Source organism: Mobula hypostoma, chromosome 29 (genome assembly GCF_963921235.1).
Source record: "Mobula hypostoma chromosome 29, sMobHyp1.1, whole genome shotgun sequence".
Lineage (NCBI taxonomy): Eukaryota > Metazoa > Chordata > Chondrichthyes > Myliobatiformes > Myliobatidae > Mobula > Mobula hypostoma.
Window position 1 is genome coordinate 28,496,123 of NC_086125.1, and position 22,092 is coordinate 28,518,214.

A 22,092-nucleotide genomic window follows, 5' to 3' on the forward strand; every position below is an offset into this window, starting at 1 on the left:
CAATACCAGAGAAAACAACACACTGGACCATTGCTACACCACCATCAAAAATGCCTACCATGCTATTCCACGCCCTCACTTTGGGAAGTCTGATCACCTGGCTGTATTTCTACTCCCTGAGTATAGGCAGAGACTGAAGACTGCAGCACCAGTTGTGAGGACCAAGAAGGTTTGGACAAGGGAAGCACAGAAGCAACTACAGGACTGCTTTGAATCGGTGGACTGGACTGAGTGCAAGAATTCATCTTCGAACCTGGATGAGTTTGCTCCTTCCTTTTTACCCTATCCCTAATTTATTTATTTATTTAATTATTTTCTCTCTTTCCCTCTCACAATAACTCCTTGCCTGTTCTCCGGCTTCCTCTGGTGCTCCCCTCCCCCTTTCTTTCTTCCAAGGCCTTCCGTCCTATGATACTCCCCCTTCTCCAGCCTTGTATCCCTTTTGCCAATCAACTTCCCAGCTCTTGGCTTCATCCCTTCCCCTCCTGTCTTCTCTTATCATTTTGGGTCTCCCCCTCCCCCTCCCACTTTCAAATCTCTTACTATCTCTTTTTTCCATTAGTCCCGATGAAGGGTCTGGACCCAAAACATTGACTGTACTTCTTCCTATAGATGCTGCCTGGCCTGCTGCGCTCCACCAGCATTTTGTGTGTGTTGCTTGAGTGTGCTGCAGTTGTTACTGACTTCATTAAAACCTGTGTGAATGAGTGTGTGCCTACAAAGACTTACTGTACATTCACAAACCAAAAGCTGTGAATAAAACAGGAGGTACATCGTCTGCTGAAGACTAGATCTGTGGCATTCAAGTCTGGCGACCCAGCCTAAACCTGAAAACAAGTATGATTTGCAGAGGGCTATTTCAAGGTCGAAGGGACAATTTTGAATGAGGCTAGAGGTGACATCAGATGTGCAACAACTCTGGCAGGGTTTGCAAGACATTACTTCCTACAAAGTGAAGCCCAATAGCATGAATGGCAGTGATGCTTCACTACCAGATGAACTTAACGCCTTCTATGCCCACTTTGAAAGGGAGAATATAACTACAGCTGTGAAGATCCCTGCTGCACCTGATGACCCTGTGATCTCTGTCTCAGAGGCTGTCTTTAAAGAGAGTGACCCTCACAAGGTGGAAGGTCCCAATGGTGTACCTGGTAGGGCTCTGAAAACCTGTGCCAACCAACTAGCAGGAGTAGTCAAAGATATTTTCAACCTCTCACTGCTATGGGCAGAAGTTCCCACTTGCTTCAAAAAGGCAACAATCATACCAGTGCCTAAGAAGAATAATGTGGGCTGCCTTAATGACTATCACCCGGTAGCACTCACATGTACAGTGATGAAATGTTTTGAGAGTTGGTCATGACTAGACTGAACTCCTGCCTCAGCAAGGACCTGGATCCACTGCAATTTGCCTATCGCCACAATAGGTCAACGGCAGATGCAATCTCAATGGCTCTGCACACGGCTTTAGACCACCTGGACAACACAAACACCTACGTCAGGATGCTGTTCATCGACTATAGCTCAGCATTTAATACCATCATCCCCACAATCCTGATTGAGAAGCCGCAGAACCTGGGCCTCTGTACCTCCCTCTGCATTTGGATCCTCGACTTCCGAACTGGAAAACCACAATCTGTGCAGATTGGTGATAACATCTCCTCCTCGCTAACGATCAAAACTGGCGCACCTCAGGGGTGTGTACTTAGCCCACTGCTCTAATCTCTGTATACCCATGACTGTATGGCTAGGCATAGCTCAAATTCCATCTATAAGTTTTCTGATGATACAACCATTGTTGGTAGAATCTCAGATGGTGATGAGAGGGCACACAGGAGTGAGATATGCCAACTTGTGGAGTGGTGCCACAGCAACAACCCGGCACTGAACGTCAGTAAGACAAAAGAACTGATTGTTGACTTCCGGAAGGGAAAGACAAAGGAACACATACCAATCCTCACAGAGGGATCAGAAATGGAGAGAGTGAGCAGTTTCAAGTTCCTGGGTATCAAGATCTCTGAGGATCTAACCTAGTCCCAACATATTGATGTAGTCATAAAGAAGGCAAGACAGCGGCTATACTTCAGTAGGAGTTTGAAGAGATTTGGCACGTCAACAAATACACTCAAAAACTTCTATAGATGTACCGTAGAGAGCATTCTGACAGACTGCATCACTGTCTGGTATTGGGGGGCGGGGGGGCTGCTACTGCACAGGGCCGAAAGAAGCTGCAGAGGGTTGTAAATTTAGTCAGCTCCATCTTGGGTACTAGCCTACAAAGTACCCAGGACATTTTCAAGGAGCGGTGTCTCAGAAAGGCAGCGTCCATTATTAAGGATCTCCAACACCCAGGGCATGCCCTTTTCTCACTGTTACTATCAGGTAGGAGATACAGAAGCCTGAAGGCACACACTCAGCGATTCAGGAACAGCTTTTTCCCCTCTGCCATCCAATTCCTAAATGGACATTGAACCCTTGGACACTACCTCACTTTTAATATATTTTATTCCTCTTTTGCACAAGTTTTAATCTATTCAATATATGTATACAGTAACTGATTTATTTATTTTTTATTATTATTATTTTACTTTGTTTTTTTCTTCTATATTATGTACTGCGTCAAACTGCTGCTGCTAAGTTAACAAATTTCACGTCACATGCTGGTGATAATAAATCTGACTCTGAGGTTTATTTATCACCTGTACACTGAAACATACAGTGAAATGCATCGTTTGCCAAGGGTGTGCGGGGGTGGGGGGGCAGCCTGCAAGTGTCGCCACACATTCTGGTGCCAGCATTCTTATATGTAACTTTACTGTACTGATGCCACATAATAACAAATTTCACAACATACATCAGTGATCATAAACCTGATTCTGACTCTGCTTCTGCTCTTGAAGCCCATTCTGTAGTTCCAGGTCAGATTGTCTCCTTATCATTTCACCCACCTCCTTCATTGTTATAAAACCCAGTCCTCCCCACTCTATTTAAACACCCTGAAACTCCTTTCTTCCGAGATGTCGATTGCTGTCAGCCTGATTGTCTTCCTGCCCTCAGGGTGTGAGAAGCCCTGTCAAGATAGGTAATTATTGCCAAACCCTCATTACCCTTAGGCACTGCTGATCTTCAGAGGTGGACAGGAACCGGGAATGGAGTGTGGTACTCAGCTCCGGTGTGGGTCCCCTTTGATTCCTGGATGAGACAGTCATCCATTGACCAGAGTTGGAGTAAGGTTAGCCAACACTCCTTGAACGAGTGGAGAGAAAATGTCACTGATTTGTATAAACTTACCAGAAGGACTGCCAGGGGAGAGGGTGTTTCTTTTAGCAGGAATGTGGAAGCAGAGACATGGATTGAGGATAAGGGTCTGGGTGAGTAGGACTGGGAGAAAATATTTTTTTTAGTATTTTTTTTTCAAAGCTTTGGGCAACTACCCCAGGAGGCTGTGTTTGTTCAAAGCTGAGATTCTTAGCCTGGTAGATACAAAAAGGATTAGGATTAGAGTAAAACCTGTGGGTGACTCCCCTTTTAACCCTTCTGTTCTCCTCACCTGGCTATCACCTCACTCTGGTGCCCCTCCTCCTTCACTTTCTCCCATGGTCCACTCACTTTTCCAATCAGGTTCCTTCCTCTCCAGCCCTTTACCTTTCCATCTCCCAGTTTCTCACTTCATCCCCCCCACAACACACCCTCCTTCCCTCCCTCATCTTGTTTTACCTATCGCCTGTCAGCTTGTACTTCTTCTCCTCCACCCGCCTTCTTATTCTGGCTTCTTCCCCCTTCCATTCCAGTCCTGATGCAGGGTCTCAGCCCACAATTTCAACTCTTGATTTCCCTCCATGGGTGCTGTCTGACTTGCTGAGTTCCTCCGGCATTTTACGTGTGTTACTCTGGATTTCCAGTATCTGCAGAATCTCTTGTGTTAATGATTCTGATTCTGATTCAGAACAGACGATTGGTGAGAATGTCAAGATATTCTTGTGGTAATGAGATCAACAATACATCATTGATAAAAGAGCCTCTTACAATAGGAAATAATTAACATTGTTCACAAAATGGCAGCAATAGCAACATTAAGGAGAAATCTGAGAAATTTGAAAGGAGCAATCATTCCATAAAGCATTTCAGCAAGCAAGCCTGTATCAAAGAGTGAGTCTCACTGACACAGAAAGGTCAACATCCCTTCCCTATGTAGCCCCACAATGATAACGAGTTGGTGAAGAGATACTGTGGTACTGAGAAAATAATACTTTCCCCTCTCCCCTCACCACACGTCCCACCTACACGTTAGATTAACTCAAATCCACAGTTCTGGGGAGATAGAAGCCAGCAAAGAGGAAACTGGGGCAAGCCTGTGTCAAGCTAACCCCCTCCCCTCACACACCCTTCCTGACTGTACAGGGCATGGATGAAGGTGGAGGCAGTTTACCTTGGCAAGGAGTTGGGATGGGGAGCTGGGGCTAAAACAAAGAGAAGGCTGAATGTACAAGACACAGCCATAGCAGTGACGTGGCCCACTGAGATGGGGACCACATTCCTCTTGTTGTGAGGACTGGTGAAGGACGCCACTGTAGCCACAGCAAGCCGGCATCCTATTTTGCAATCACAACCTTTATGCATGAATCCTTGGTTGGATCTTCTCACATCCAGCAATCCCACATGCTAGGTTAACTTCAGTACTTTCTCCCAGACTAACCTTTGGTTAAATTCATTGATGGCTAATTGTGTCCATGTGACCATCCAGGATCATTTACAAAACACCATTTTTATTCTCCCCGTCAGCTCTCACCAGACCTTGTAATGTACTGCACTCAGGACAATGCTCAGGGCAATTAATCCTCTTACCCCTATTTCTTTGGCAACCTGAGAACCAGGGTATACCCAGACCATTGAAAGGAGAACGTCTCTCCAGGTTCCTGTTTGCTCTAATCTCTTACAAAATTTGTGCATAATTTATGCTTAACTTATATATTTCTTGTGAATGTTGTGTGTCAGATACTGTGCCTGTGATGCTGCTACAAGAGAGGCTTTTATTGCACCCATGCCAACATATACTTGTGTGTTTGACAATAATCTCCACTTTGACTTTGATTTTGAACCCAAACCTCTCCTAGACGCACCGTGCCTTCTGGACCAAGTATATCCACCATCTTTCCCTGAGACTAGCCACTGTGTGACTCTGGGCCCATGGTAATGTGGCTGGATAGCTCTATTTGTCACATCTACATCGAAACTTGCAACTTTTGCATCAAGTCAAATCAGTGAGGGATTGTGCTGGGCATGTATTGCCACACTTCTGTGACAACATAGTCTGCCCACATCTCACTAACCATAACACTAACCCTATGTCGTTGAAGTGTGGGAAGAAACCGGAAAAAAAAAACCATGTGGTCACAGGGAGAACATACCATCTTCTTACAGTCAGAAGTGGGAATTGAACCCCAGTCGGTGATCACTGGCTGCCACTGTAAAGCAATCTGCTAACTGCTACACTACCGTACTGCTCCCAGTGTGTAGATTTTTGTGGTTGAGACTTGGTCCCCCAATCTGAAGCTAAACCCAGCATCTGGACCATATTCTATTAGGGAATGTGAAGGAAGCTTGACCCAAAAGCAGAATACCAGAGAAAAATTAGTGATGAACAATCACTTTAATATTAGACTGCAAAAATATTGTACCATGAGGAGAGACAAATCAAGAGAGAACGGATACTGAACATCACAGGCAACAAGGTCACTGAAGACGAGGAGCAACTGATTGAGGCTGGCTGGTTCAGTGGGTGAACAAAGATTGTGGATGAGGGCTGGGTTTAAATAGGCTGCAGGTGATGAATTGGAAACCAGTGGCAGGTGACTCCTGTTAGATGGGTGGAGATGGGAGGTACCTGCCTGTGCAGGCCTGACAGGACCCACTGCACCACTTCCTAAGACCGTCATCCGATGGCCCAGAGCAATCCGGTTGGGATCGGTGGAACTCCTCAATGAATGATGAGTCCAAAATGAAACTGGACGGCATCCAAGACCTCTCCTCTGGGTTGTACCCTTCCCAATCAACCAGGCACTGCACACCCCATCCAGGATGATGCAATTCCAACAACTGGTGAATCGTGCACACTGGATCACCTTCCACCATCCTAGGTTCCAGAGGTGCAGGCTCAGGTAGGTTGAGTGGTCCATGGAATCTGGGCTATGGTAATTGATGCAATGGGTGACCTTGAAGGGACCAATGAACTGAAGCAAAATTTTGCAGGAGTCAGTGTGCTGGGGCAGATCATGGGTGGACAGCTAGAAACGGTATCCAGCCTAGAGTAGTCTGGCTGAGTGCTGGTTGATCTGGTGGCAGTAGATGCAGTTGGCAGCTAGGATGGCCCTCCATGCCTTCTTTCAAGCATTCTAGCAGGGGCAAACCAGGGCCCTGGCAGATTGGACCTCCACTGTTGGTTCCTTCGTGGGGAACCACAGGGGCTGGTAGCCATGAAACAGTTCAAAGGGTGATATACCCGTGGTAGAGGAAGTGTGTACAGCTCAGCCCAGAGCAGATACTTCTTTCATGTGGGAGAGACTGAGGTGGCAAAGCATCACAGAAACTTCTCCACCAGCTGATCGGCTCCTTCTGGTTGCCAGAGGACAAACTCACTGAGGTGCGGAGAAGGGAGCAGAGGGCTCGCTAGAGGCGGGAGACGAATTGTGTGCCCCAGTCCAGCACAAAGTCCTGAGGGAAGCCATGGAGGAGAACTACACATTATACAACCAGGTCCACCATCTCAGCATCTGACTGAAGTATGGGGAGGGAAATGATGTGGGCCGCCTTGGAGAACCAGTCCACCACTGACATGACCATGGCCCCATTGGAAGGTGGCAAACCCATGACAAAATCCATGGCGATGTGAAACCACAAGCATCGAGGGACAAGTAGGAGCTGTAGGAGCTCAGAAGGCTGCTGCTGAAGGAAATGGACTGGGCACATTGATGGCAGGCAGAGATGACCTTATGTACATCTGCGATCATGGTAGGACACCAGAACCGTTGTCACAGAAAATCCAGAGTCCATCATGTGCCTGGATAGCCAGACCCGGGTGAGGAGTGGGCCCATTGGAGTGTGTCAGAGCTCACGGCCACTGGTCATCTCGTGTGTTGACTGAAGCAGACTCGTGCTGTAGGGTCTGGCGCATCTTGTTCTCAAGATCCCAGCCAATCAGGGTGACGATCTGCCAGGATGGAGTAATGGGCTTAAGGGGTCGATCTCCATTTCAGCTGGGTTGACCTGCCTTGACCAGACATCACCCTAATGTTCTCGGAGCTGAGTTGGTAGGAGATTGTGAAGTTGAATTGCTCGAAGAAGAGGCCCAGCGAGCCTGATGTGGGTTGAGTTGGTGGGTCTCTTGTATGGATATGAAGTTCTGGTGATCAGTCCAGATCAGGAAGGGCTCAGGATTCCCATCAGCCAAGGTGTATATTGCTTGAAAGCCCATTTAGTGGTGAGTCACTCCCTGTCTCCTACTCCATAACGGCACTGTGTAGAGCTGCACTTGACAAGGAAAAGGCACAAGGGGTTGTATTCTCGTCTGGTCCTCAGTGGGTGAGGATGGCCTCAATGACCATGTCAGATATATCCACCTCTACCAAAAGGTCCAGAGGGCTTCAGATGGTGGAGAATGGAAGCGGGGATGAAGTGCTCCTTAGAAGTATGGTCTATGGTAGCAGATATGGTTACTCATGAGGAAGGTGAGGAAGGAAAGCACATGAGGCCATTCAACAATAGTGTGCACTTTCTCTGGCTTCATAGTTATACCTTGAAGGAAGGACTTGACTGAGGTGTGGAACAGGCACTTTTCTAACTTGCAGTAGGTGCTTAAGGACTGAGTGGGCTTGACATTTGTGTTCTTGGGGGTTCTTGGAGAAGATGAGGAAGTCCTCGAGGTAGATGAATACATTCCTGTATAGCACGTCTCAGAGGATATCATTAATCAAGGCTTGGAAAGTGGCTGGACTGTTGGAAAGTCCAAAAGGCATCATCAAGTATTTGTAGTGGTCAGTGGTGTTATGAACGCTGCATACTACTCATCCCACGGGTGGATACGAATCGGATTGTACGTGCTCCAGAAATCCGGTTCGGAGAAGATCTGGACCCCACAGAGTCTGGATATGAGGTTCTGTTTCCAATCAAGGGAAAAGGGTAGCAGTACTTAATGGTGATTCTGTTGCATCCACGGTAGTCAATGCAGGGACAAAGACCCCCATTTTCTTTTTGACAAGATGATTCCTGCACCGGCTGGGTACTGCGATGGACAACTGAGGCTGTGCTGCAGTGCTTGTGTCGCAGAGGGAAGAGGGAGAACTGATAACTGCGGGGCAGGGTGGTGCTCAGGAGGAGGTCGATCATTCAGTCATGTGGACTCTGAGGTGGCAGAGTGCTGGCTTCCCTTTTACTGAAGACGATGGCTTGTTCGTGGTATTCCTGTGTGAGTCCGTGAGGTCGAGGATTTCCTACGTCTCCAGGATTTACCGAGGTTTCAGGCAAGATGGTCACCAACTCAGCAGTGAAGCAGATGATCAGGCAAGGTGAGCGTCATGAGTGAAGAGTCAGATATAACTCAAGATGAGCGGTTGGGGGAGTTGATCGGGATGAATTGAATGGACTTTGGGTGCTCCCAAATGTTCATGTGCACAGGCCATGTGTGCCCTCTGACCATCGCAAACCTCAAGGGACAACCGTCAATGGCCGTGATGCAGAAAGAGTGAAAGATAGGCTCAGTGGGAAGTTCAAGCTGCAAACGCAGAGCCCGGTCCCGAAAGTTGCCTGCTGTGCCCGAATCGAACAGAGACTCTTTTGCACGTAGAACTGTCAGTGTGGCGGAGGAGGGCAGAAGGAGTGCATCGGGCTATGGTGCTGGAATGAGAAGCCAGGGCAGCTTACCACATAGAAGGCCCTTCATATCTACCTAGTGGCACTGTTTCCTTGATGCATTTGATTTGTTGGTAATTGGCCTCTCTGCAGTAGGCATGTAAGTTGCTTCTAAATCAATGCCCACGCTCTTGGGGCATTAAAGGAGCTCTCTGTATTGGCATGGATTCTGGAGTCATTGCTGAGGAAGGTTCTGCAGGCCAAAGTAGTTCTGGGGGTCCAGCTAATGGGCTGGAGGGTGATTCCATAAGACACTTGTCAATACGGAGGGCCAGAGTGATGAGCTTTTTTGAAGTCAGTGGGCATCTCCTGGGTAGACAACTTGTTTTTCAAGTGCTCCAAGCAGCTGTGATGGTAATGGGCCAGAGCTCTTGCACATTCCAGCTGCTCTCTGCCATGAGGGTCCTCAATTCCATGGTGTAACACAACACTGAACATGAACCTTGACGCAGGCAAAGTATCTTATTCACCTCCTGTCCTCCACATCCAGGATGGTCGAAAACCCACACATCACAGTTGTGAAATGAGTGTCTTATTGTCCCAGTTGGCCCAGGTCAGAGTATTCCCAATCAAGAGAGTGATGACGAAGGCACCTTGGCTTGGTCTGTAAAACACAGAGATGCTGGAGCTCAAAGTGTAAGATGCACTGGGATAAGAAGTGAAGTATCGTGTTGGGGATCCATTGAAGCATTCACGCACTGGAATCTGGGGTCCAAGGGAGGAGGTTAACTGGCACAGAGTGACTATATTGAGACAGAAAGTTAGTTGAGAGGGACAAGCTGACGGTCAGTGGTATCCTGCTGCTTCCGGATCGTGTGGTGATGTCAATGGATGACATCCTTTAAGCAAGCAATCTTCGCTTGGTTCATCCAAGCTGTCAGGAAATGCAGATGAGGCTTGACCCAAAAGCAAAACAGTGGAAATGAATCAGTTGCAAATGATAACTTTAATAGTAGACGGCAAAAAAAAAGTTTAAAGGGGCCACATACTGAGAGAGAACAGATACTAAACAACACAGGCAACAAGGTAACTGAAGAGTAGGAGCAACTGGCTGAGAATGGCTGGTTCAATGGGTGAACAAGAGCTGTGGACGAGAGTTGGGTTTAAATAGGCTGCAGGTGATGAGTTGGTCATGAGTGGCAGGTGACTCCTTTTAGCTGGGTGGAGACTCAGAGCTACCTACCTGTCCAGGCATGACACATTCCTGCTTGAACCCAGAAGGTGTCCACACTGAGCACTGGTGAGGAGAAAAACTGACAAAAAATTACAAACCTGGCCACCTAACTCAGCCCTGCGAGGGCCCCAGGGAAACTCACTCTTTAATCGAGACCAGTTTGAGAGCTCAGTTACTATCCTCTAGCAGCATCGCATAAAACAGGTGTAGAAAGTGGCAGAGAAAAAGCTGGAACCTTACGTTTAGGTACCCCACCTGTCCTGTGGCCTGGCTGGAGCTATCAGAGCAGATCAGCTGCACAAATTCTTTCAGGGGATCCTGGCTGGTGTGGTGGTGGTAGCGGATGGTTGGGTGGGCGAAGTAAGGACTTGGCTGCTGGATGATGGAGGACGATGGGAAGTGGATTGCCGAGGCTGGTGCACGAGGGCTTCCTGTGGGTACATTTCAAAAAGAGAAGGAAGAAGCAGTCATAACCTCATGTGTGGCATCACACAGTGTTCACAGATACAAGAAATGAAAGGGAACCAGTTACGGACTACACTCATTGACCACATTATTAAGTACACCTGTACATCTAGACACCCGCCAGTTAATGCAAATGCCTAATCAGTCACTCATGTGTCAGTAACTCAAAGCCTAAAAGCATGCAGGCATGGCCAAGATATTCAATTGTTCAGACCAAACATCAGAATGGAAGGAGATGTGATCTAGGTGACTTAGATAGGAGGTACCTAATAAAGTGGCCTCTGAGTGTAAATCTTTCAACATTGAAGTCAGCAAGGGCCGATGAGACGTCTTGCCTCTCCCCATTTTACCCAACCATGTGGTTTAAAACTGTTTGCATAACACCACCTTGCACATTGGTTGTTTGTTAGTCTTTGTTATTTATAGTTTTTCATAAATACTATAGTATTTATTTATTTTCCTGTAAATGCCTGCGAGAACTCATATCTCATGGTAGCATATGGTGACACATTACACATTTTGATCATAAATTAACTTTGAGCTTTTAAACAAAGGTTTCTCTTTTCTTCTGCCCAAGAAACTGACTTCTCGCTGTTGTCACTCTACTGAGCAAACTGGAAAACAACAGGGATTGGAGATGGTGGTATAAGGTTGGTATCAATGGGATGAGTTTGATCCAACTGGCAAACAACTAGGCACATTAGTTACACAAAATAATCTGCAGATGCTGGGGTCAAACCAACACTCACAACACACTGGAGGAACTCAGCAGGTCAGGCAGCATCTGTGGAAACGATGACTCACAAGTGAAGTGTTGCCCTCACCCACATCTCCTCCATTTCCCACACTTCGGCCCTCACCCCATCCTCCCGCCAACACAACAGGGACAGAGTTCCCCTTGTCCTCACCTACCACCCCACCAGCCTCCGGATCCAGCACATTATCCTTCGCAACTTCCACCACCTTCAACAGGACCCCACCACTAAGCACATCTTTCCCTCTCCACCCCTCTCCACTTGCCACAGGGATCAGACCCTCCGCGACTCCCTGATCCACAAGTCCCTCTCCATGGATCTCCCACCTGGCACTTATCCCTGTAAGCGTAAGTGCTACACCTGTCCCTACACCTCCTCTCTTGCTACCATTCAGGGCCCCAAACAGTCCTTCCAAGTGAGGCGACGCTTCACTTGTGAGTCTGCTGGGGTCATCTATTGCATCCGGTGCTCCCAGTGCAGCCTCCTCTACATCAGTGAAACCCGACGCAGATTGGGGAACTGCCTCGTCGAGCACCTCCGCTCCGTCCGCCACAACAGACAGGATCTCCCAGTAGCCACCCACTTCAACTCTGCTTCCCACTCCCATTCAGATATGTCCATACATGGCCTCCTCTACTGCCATGATAAGGCTAAACTCAGGTTGGAGGAGCAACACCTCATATACCGTCTAGGTAGTCTCCAGCCCCTTGGTATGAACATAGAATTCTCCAACTTTCAGTAATTCCCTCCCCCTCCCTTCCCCCATCCCAGTTTCACTCTGCCCCCTCCCCCAGCTGCCTACCACCTCCCTCATGGTTCCGCCTCCTTCTACTACCCATTGTGTTTTCCCCTATTCCTTCTTCACCTTTCCTGCCTATCACCTCCCTGCTTCCCCTCCCCCACCCCTTTATCTTTCCCCTTACTGGTTTTTCACCTGGAACCTACCAGCCTTCTCCTTCCCACCTTCTTTATAGGGCCTCTGCCCCATCCCTCTTCAGTCCTGACGAAGGGTTCCGGCCCGAAACGTTGACTGATCGTTTCCACGGATGCTGCCCGACCTGCTGAGTTCCTCCAGCGTGTTGTGAGTGTTGCTAGGCACATTAGTTTAAGTCCATTTTTCAGGATCTGGCATTATGATTTAGTTGAGTATTTATTGCCCTTATTGTCTTTGAGGGTGTGAGCTACCATCCGGTATCATTGGTTCTCAGCTTGTAGTTTCTATTGACTTTTAACACCTGTATTGTGAATGGTAATTGATCTTGCAAGTAAGGAATTCAAACATATAGAGTTTACCAAATGGTCAATAGATAGAGCTAAGGAACTGCAAGGGTAAAAAGACCCTGATGGGAGATATATACAGATCCCCAAACAGTAATAATGATGTGGTCTACAAATTACAATGGGAGATAGAAAATGCATGCCAGAAGGGCAATGTTACAATAGTCACGGGAGATTTCAATATGCAGGTAGATTGGGAAAATCGGGTTGGAGCTGGATTCCAAGCAGGGAAATTTCTAGAATGCATACGAGGTGGCTTTTTAGAGCAGCTGGTGGTTGAGCCCACTAGGGGATCAGTTATTCTGGACTGGGTGTTGTGCAAAGAACTGGAGTTGACTAGAGAGCTTAAGGTAAAAGAACCCTTATGGGAAGTGATCATAATATGAGAAGGAGAGTTAAAGTCAGATGTATCAGTATTACAGTGGAGAAAAGGGAATTACAGAAGCGTGAGAGAGGAGTTGGCCAGAATTGATTGGAAAAGAACACTGGCTGGGATGTGGCAGAGCGGCAATGGCTGGAATTTCTGAAAGAAATTCGGATGGCACAGGATACGTATATCCCAAAGAGGAAGAAGAGAGAGCATAAAACAGAGCAAAAATTAGTGGGAAGTTGGAGAATTGGGAAGCTTTTGAAAGCCAACTGAAGGCAACTAAAAAAGTCAGGAGATAAAGATGGAATACAAAAGTAAGCTGGCCAATAATATTAAAGAAGATATCAAAAATTTCCTCAGATACATAAAATGTAAATTGCTGGAAAATGATGCTGGAAGAGTAGTTCCTCAGGGGTCAGCGTTGGGACAGCTTCTTTCTACATTATATATCAATGAATTGGATGATGGAATTGATGGCTTTGTTGCAAAGTTTGCAGATGATAAGAAGATAGTTTTAAGGAAGTAGAGAGGCTCCAGAAGGATTGAGACAGATTAGGAGAATGCGCAAAGAAGTGGCAGATGGAAACAGTGTCAGGAAGTGTATGGTCATGCACTCTGGTAGAAGAAATGAAAGGGTTGACTATTTATTAATAGGAGAGGAAAAACCGAGGTGCAAAGGGACTTAAGGGGTCCTTTTGCAGGATTCCCTAAATGTTAATATGCAGGTTGAGTCTGTGGTGAGGAAGGCAAATGCAATGTTAGCAGTTATTTCAAGGGGTCTAGAATGTAATGATAAGCACTGGTGAGGCCTCACTTGGAGTATTGTGAGCAGTTTTGTGCCCTTCATCTTAGAAAGAATGTGCTGAAACTGGAGAGGGTTTGAAGAAGGTGCACGAAAATGATTCCAGAATTGAACAACTTGTCATATGAACACATTTGATGGCCTTTATTCACTAGAATTCAGAAGAATGAAGAGTGACCTCAATGAAACTTATTGAATGGTGAAAGACCTTCATAGAGTAGATGTTTCTTATGACAGTCTAAGACCAGAGGACACAGCCACAGAATAGAGGGGGGTCCTTTTAGAACAGAGATGAGGAGGAATTTCTTTCACCAGAGAGTGGTGAATCTGTGGAATTCTTTGCCAGAGGCAGCTGTGGAGGCCAAACCTTTATGTATACTTTAGGCAGAGGTTGATAGATTCTTAATTGATTAGGACTTGAAGGGATTCAGGGGAAAGGCAGGAGACTGGAGCTGAGAGGAAAATTGGATTAGCCATGATGGAATGGCGGAGTAGACTCAATGGGCCAAATGGTCTAATCCTGTTCCTATATCTTATGGTATTATGGCCAATATCTGTAACTGCTAGTCAATTCTCTGTTTAAAATTCAATACAGTGTGGTGACGAGGGTCATGCTGTTCTTCTTGTGCACCAGTAAAATAAAGAATGATTGAGGAACAAGTGCAAGTTTACAGAGTCCAGTTAATTAACAATGACAGGTCAATTAAGTATTGACACAGCGCTATTAAGTATTTGAATTCTAGGATTCAGGAAGGGACTGGGAAGTTTCAGTGTTTATTTCTCAGTCAGGATGGGTGTACAACTTGAAGGAGAATCTGCCAAAAGTGGCAGATGGTATATAAAGTAGTGAAGTGTATTGTCATGCACTTTGGTGGAAAGAATAAAGTATTTTCTAAATGGGCAGTGGATTCATAAATTGAGGTGCAAAGGGACTTGGGAGTTCTTGTGAGGATTCTCTAAAGGTTGACTTACAGGCTGGGTTGGTGGTAAGGAAGGCAAATACGTTAACTTTCATTTCAAGGGGATTAGGATATAAAAGGATGTAATGTTAAGGCTTCATCAGATGTTGGTCAGACCACACTTGGAGTGTTGTAAGCAGTTTTGGGCCCCTTAGCTAAGAAAGGATGTGATGGCTTTGGAGAGGATCCAGAGAAGGATCGTGAGTATGATCCCAGGAATGAAAGGGTTAACTTATGAGGAGTGTTTGATAGCTGTGGAACTATACCCACTGGAGTTTAGAAGATTCAGGCGGTGGATCTCATTGAAATCTATCAGATATTGAAGGCCTAGATGGAATGAACATTGAGAGGATATTTGAAATAGAGGAAAGTCTAGGACCAGAGGGCACAGTCTCAGAATACAAGGAAGTCCCTTTAGAATGGAGATGATGCAGAACTTCTTTAGCCCGAGGGTGGTGAATCAGAGGAATACATTGCCAAAGATGATGGTGGAGGCCAATTCATTAAATACGTTTAAAGTGGAGGTTGATCGGATCTCGGTTAATAATAGTGTCAAAGGTTATGGAGAGAAGGAAGGAGAATAGGGTTGAGAGAGATAATAAATGGCCACGATGAAGCAGGCTCAATGGGCTAAATGGCCTAATGTTGCTCCAAAGTCTTATTGTCTTACGGTTGTCCCACTCACTTCCTGCTCTGATCCTTCTTGGTGGTTGAGCTAGCAGGCGTGGGCACCCCAGGTGCATTTTGTAGGCATCACACACTGCATTCACCATGCCTCACTGATGGAGGGGTATTTTGGATAATCACAGCCCAAGCAATGTGCGCTTCAGATCAAACCAAAGGCTCAAAGGTCTTCACGACACCCAGGGTCAGCTCACCTGGCCTGGTGCCTGCAATCACGGGCAGGGGGTGGTGTGTGAACGCCATTCGCGAGGAGACAGTTTGCGAAGGTGTCCCACTGCCAAACTCATGCTTCGTCGACTTCTTTAAAGAAGCAGGTGATGTCATTCCTGAGAACAAATGATTGACATGTTAGGCATAAAACACCTCTTAGTTTCAATCCACCCCTTACCCACAACACTCATACTGGTATACAGATTGGAAACAAGCCCTTCAACCCAACTTAACCATGCCAGCTAACATGTCTATTTAAGTTAGTCTCATTTGCCTGCATTTGGTCCACATCCATCTAAACACAAGAGATTCTGCTGATGCTGGAAAACTTCAGCAACACACACAAAACACTGCAGGAACTCAGCAGGTCAGGCAGCATCCACACGGTCAACAGAGTGAAACCTAGAGATATATGGCTTCTTGAGCTGAATTCACAGTGAACTGATAAAGCCGCGGGTCCCGTGGTGAAGAGTTTCATTAGTAATTCCCACCCAGGTAATTCCCTAATCAGTTTCAGCCTATCATTCACATTGTGTCTTCATTTCTGCAACAAGTTTAAAAAAGACAATGAGCCATTAGATTGATACTCAGTGGCCATTTTATTAGGTAACTCCTGTACTTAATAAAGTTTTTGGAAAGTATTTGTTCAAGGTTCTTTGCTACTGTAGCCCATCCACATCAAGGTTCAACGCTGCAGATTGCAGATCTGGAATATGCAGATGCTGGAAATCCGAGCAACACACAAAAATTACTGGAGGAACTCAGCAGGCCAGGCAACATCTATGGTAAAAAGTACAGTGGACGTCTCGGCCCGAAACGTCAACTGTACTTTTTTCCATAGATGCTGCCTGGCCTGCTGAGTTCCTCCAGCATTTGGTGTGTGTTGCTCAAGGTTCGATGTGCTGTGCATTCTGGAATGCTCTTCTGCAAACCATTGTTGTAACATGCGGTTATATGAGTTACTGTTGCCTTCCTGCCAGCTTGAACCAGTCTTCCCATTCTCCTCTGAGCTCTCTCATTAACAAGGCATTTTAGCTCACAGAACTACCAGTCGCTGGATGTTTTATTGTTCTTCACACCATTCTCTTTAAACTCTGGAGACTGTTGTGCACAAAAATCCAAGGAGATCAGCAGTTTCTGAGATATTCAAACTACCCCTTTTGGCTCCAACATTCATTACGTAGTCAAAGTCACTTAGATCACATTTCTTTCCCACCCTGATGTTTGGTCTGAATGATAACTGAACCTTTTGACCGTGTCTTCATGCTTTCATACATTGAGTTGCTGCCTCATGATTGGCTGATTAGATATTCGTATTAACAAGCAGGTGTACAGGTGTACAGGTATACCTACTAGAGAGGTCACTCAGTGTATACCAAAGACTTTCAACTCCCTTGGCCCTGTAGGACCCATAATATTCTTCACCATTAGAATAGGGGTGTTGAAGCATAGTCATTGTTGTAAAATAGTGACACACTGGCCTCCCCCTAATGCAAAGCAAGCTCCAACAAACTGCATTGAGGAATCATCCAGCATACAGACAAGTGGGAGGCATTCAGCCCATAATTTCCACAGCATCCTCTGACTGGCCACTCAGACCTTTAGGCCACGCTACTCAGGTGCTTGTGCTAATGTTATTTTCTGACTGTACGTACTGCGTCACAATTATAGGTGCAGTGTGTGACTCACGTACTGTATTTTCCACCTTGGCCCCAGAGAAGCGATGTTTCATTTAATTGTGCATATATGTATGGTTAAATGACAATAGAGTTGAATTTGAATTTGAACCTGACCTTGAAATCCCAGTCTCCTACCCATTCCTCTCTCTATTCTCTCTTCTGAAAGTATCACTGAGTAGGTCTTGCCCTCCTTGTAGTAAATATACCAACACCCCCTGCATAAAAGCATTGCTCTGTACACATTTTTAAGTTAAACACCAGCTTTTTGTTTTTAAAAACTGTGCTTTCCACTTAAGGATATCTTAGGGGAAGGTTAAATAATCATGAGGAAACATTGTTTAAACAAAAGTCTCCTTCTTTTACTGTTTCTGTTCTCTTGTAGCAATAGGAAATGGATTTTAAGGTGCACTTGGGGTTCCATTGGTATTTGGCCATGGTCCTTGCCAATAAGAAAGCCCTTGGCAATTCAGCCTCACAATATAACTCATTCTTTTCACTCGTTATTTCCCATCATGTGGAAACTTAAGGATGAGAGAGGCCCATTGAAGCCCATCCCATTACCACTTTTCCTCTTGCTTACCATTCCAGAGATTTTACAGAATAGATACCCACCGGATTTGGATGTGTGGAATCGGTCATGTATGCAGATATAGTTACAGCTGGATATTGGACCGCCTCCAAAATTTGGTTATATTGGAGAATGTTTAGCCATTGTTGGATTGTTCGTGCTTTTTATATGCAAATAACAAGGAGAAGTTTTTGCACTGTTTCTTAAGATTAGTTTTATTTGCCTCATATACACTTAGTGGCCAGTTTATTAGATACTCCTGCTTGTTAATGTAAATATCTAATCAGCCAATCATGTGGCAGCAACTCAATGCAGGAAGGCATGTAGACATGTCAAGATGTTCATTTGTAGTTCAGACCAAGCATCAGAATGGGCAAGTGTCTCCATGCTTCCAGCACTAACACAGCATGCCCACTACTTGTGAACCTTTGGAAAGTGGGAGGATTTTTAACAAAAATCTTGACTGTTTATTCCCCTCCACCGATGTGGCCTGACCTGCTGAGGTCAAAATCAGAATCAAATCAAGTTTAATATCACAGCATATGAAATTTGTTGTCATGCTACAGCAGGTACATTGCAGCACATAATAATAAAAATTGTAAACTACAGTAAGCATAGATATATTTACAAAGCCGTATTAGAATGTGTAGTATAAAAAGACAAAAAGATGTAGTGAGGTAGTGAAAAAGGATCTAGTGTTGGAATTCGATTGTAAACAAGGTGGGAGAGTGGAAACCTGATTGGATGAGGACTGACCAATCAGGAAGATGGACTGAGGGGGTGTAAATACCACCAGGCAAGACATGCCCAGGCATAATTCCTGATGGAGATGGCAGAGTTTTTCATTGAAACGTCGGTTAGAATCGGTACCTGTACCCAGCTGGAAGTATTTATTAGTGAGGTAGTGCTTATGGTTTCAATAGCCATTCTGAAATATGAGGCAGAGGGGAAGAAACTATTCCTGAATTGTTGAGTGTGTGCCTCTAGGCTCCTGTACCTCTTCCCTGGTGGTAGCAATGAGAAGAGAGGATGTCCTGTGTGATGGGGGTCATTAATGATGGGAGCTGGCTTTTTCAGGCATCACTCCTTGAAAACGTCCTGGATGCTGGCGAGGCTACTGCCCATGATGGAGACCGATTTTACAACTTCCTGCAGGTTACTTTGATTCTGCATAGCGCCCTCCATATCAGACAGTGATGCAGCCAGTTAGTATGCTCTTCACGGCATATCTGTAGAAATCTGCGAGCTCCACCAGCATTTTCTGTGTGCTGCTCTAGATTTCCAGCATCCACAGAATCTCTTGTGTCCCCACAAAATGGTGTGGCTGTTTAATAAACTACCAGGCAGGAGACAGACCTCACCAGCGGGAACGGTGGAATCCTGCCTCCTGGGTTCCTTGGATTAGCAACAGACTCGCCAAATAAACAACACTTAAAATACACTGATAGGGAAGAGGCTTGGCAAACAAGCCAGGCCTTCTGATGAGTGAAGTATCTCTCTGTGCACAGGCTGCTCCAAGCTCTCTTTTTTTGGCAGCTCTCTCCATGTTTTTCAGGGGAGGGAGGATTTCTCAATCTAGCAGGTGGGGAGAGGATGAGGGGGAAGGAAACACTTCAGCGAAAGGTTTGGAACACACTGCCTCATGCTCGCAGAATTAAAAAGGATACTTTGATTTGTGAACAGTCCACTTAAAGCAGCCTTCCTGTTGTGGTCCCCATTTCACTGATCTATGGTCCATCACATTCTTTTTTCTCTCCCATAACCCCCCTCCCCCCCATGCTTTCCCCATCTGCCCCTTGGGTGACGCCCACCTCACACCAAACCAAGTTCCTGTCAATGTTTGACTGACCTCATTTCAATCTGCTAGTCACCAGGCCAAGAACAACAGCCCACTGCCTTTCCTCTCTTATTTGCTCCTAGGACGATGCCCTAGAACTATAGGCCACATGACATGGTAGCAGATTTAGGCCATTTCGCTTTCTGAGTCTGCCCAGCCCTTCCATCATTTGACCAGCACGGTAGCATAGCAGTTGACTCATCGCTCTACAGCACCAGTGATCACTGATTGAGGTTCAATTCCTGTCGCTGCCCGTAAGGAGCGTTTTCGCTCCAGGTTTCCCTGGGTGCTCTAGTTTCCTCCCAATTCCAAAGACACGCAGGTTAGGCTTGTTCAGGTAGACTCATTGTTTCTGCTGGCTCCTGCCCTGCTGAACTTGTGTCTGCATTCCTCAACTCCCTCCCAACACTTATCCTTGCGAATGGAATGAGTGCCACAGTGGCCTCTACACCTCCTCCTTCACTACCATTCAGGGCCCCAAACGGTCCTTCCAGGTGAGGCAATACTTCACCTGCAAGTCTGTTTGGGTCATCTACTGTATCTAGTGCTCCCAGTGAGGCCTCCTGTACATCGGTAAGACCTGACATAGACTGAAAGACTGCTTCACCAAGCACCTTCACTCTGTCTGCCACAAAAGCCTGGATCTCCTAGTGGCCACCCATTTCATTTCTACTTCCAGTTCCCATTCTGATATGTCAGTACAGGGCCTCCTCTACTGCCATGATGAGGCCACGCTCAAGCTGGAGAATCAATGTCTTGGTAGCCTCCAACTTGATGGCATGAACATCGATTTCTCAAACATTTGCTAATTACCCTTTCACCATTTCCCTTTCAGTTCATATCTCTTGTATCTGCTTCCACCACTTCCCCACCAGTGTGCTCCAGGTACTTAACGAGTCCTGCCAAAGGGTTTTGGTCCGAAACGTCAACTGTGCTTTTTTCCATAGATGCTGCCTGGCCTGCTGAGTTCTTCCAGCATTTTGTGTGTATCGTTCTAGGTACTCACCACCCCTGGTGTAAAAATCTCTTACGGATCTCTGTTAAACTTTCCCCTTTCACCTTGAACCTCTAAACTCTAGTATTGATACTTCCAGACTTGGAAAAAGTCTGACTATCTACTGTATCTATGTCTCTCCTAAATTTGTTACCTTTTATCAGGTCTGCTCTCAACCATTGACAGTTTTGTTGTTTTGAAAACAGATCTGTCCAACCAATACTCTTTTATCGAGACAGCATCCTGGTAAACATCTATTGTGCCTTCTTCAACGCCTCAACGTCCTTCCTGTAATGAGGGCAATTATATCTGCACACACTACTCTGAGTGTGGCTTAACCAAGGTTTAATCCAACAGCAATATAACTTTTGTACCAAAATAGCCCAACCAATGAATGTCAGCAAGCTGTTTTCTTTCTTTACCACCTTGTCTACTTGTGTACCACTTTTAGGGAGCTATAGATGTGGACCCGAACATCCCTCTAAGCATCACCCATGGGCACAACAAAAGAATAAGCATTATGAAAAACCAGCATTTATAAACACTAAATATTCTGTAAACCTTGAGCAAAACATTCAAAATGCTATAGGAACTCAGTTCATCATGCAGCATCTGTGGAGATGAATAAACAGCTGACATTTCAGGTCATGATCTACACTTGTATGGTGCCAACCCCATCTTCTGTGTATCCTCCACTGGTATAATGTAGGGAAAGGTGGCAGTCAAAGAGTGCAGAACAAGATCCCAGTGCTGATATATGTAAATCCAGGTATGTATTTGCTTTACAGAAATGTTGGTTGTGGGGAAAAATTCTAAAGCAGCACAGTAGTGTAGTGGTTAGCATAACACTTTACAGGGCCAGTAATAGGGTTTCATTTCCAGCTGTTATCATAGGGAGTTTGCATGCTCTTCCCATAACTGTGTGTGTTTCCTCCGACTGGTCCAAATCCCTCCCACATTCCAAAGACATAGGGGTTGCTGTTGGTAAGTTGTGGGCATGCTACGTTGGTGCCAGGAGCATGATGGCGCTTGCAGGTACCTCCGAGTTTACCCTCAGACTGGCTTTGCTGTCAACGCAAATGACACATTTCTCTGTACGTTTCGATGTGCCTCTGATAAATAAAGGTGGTTTCTCTTTAATCTCTCTCTTGGCCCAGATGTTGTGAATAACACTCCTCGTCATGGCCTTGAGACGATCTGAGGAGTTTGTACCTTCTCCCCACGGCTCTGTAGTTTTTCCCCAGGTGCTCCGATTTCCTCCCACTTCTCAAAGATGTAGTTTTGTAAGCTAACTGGGTGGCACAGGCTTGATGGGCCAGAAGGGCCTGCTACCATGCAGTATCGCTAAATCTCTAAATAAATAAAATATCCTCTACCTGCCTCATCTCCCTGTTTTATTTGAAACACCAGCAGCAC

The 22,092-nt window shown here is 45.9% G+C and overlaps 1 protein-coding gene across 10 annotated transcripts in view; it reads right to left on the bottom strand.

Annotated features, from left to right (window-relative positions):
* LOC134339507 (nuclear factor 1 X-type-like) overlaps positions 1-22,092 on the bottom strand; it is a 423,369-nt gene that overhangs the window by 54,769 nt on the left and 346,508 nt on the right. For 8 of the 10 annotated variants that reach the window (XM_063036098.1, XM_063036099.1, XM_063036092.1 and 5 more), the window contains 2 exons: positions 15,583-15,714; positions 10,316-10,506 (listed from right to left, as the gene is read on the bottom strand). In XM_063036098.1, coding sequence (XP_062892168.1) covers positions 10,316-10,506; positions 15,583-15,714 — 323 coding nt within the window. The remainder of the gene's footprint in view (positions 1-10,315; positions 10,507-15,582; positions 15,715-22,092) is intronic. The other 2 variants (XM_063036101.1, XM_063036094.1) reach the window with 1 other exon arrangement.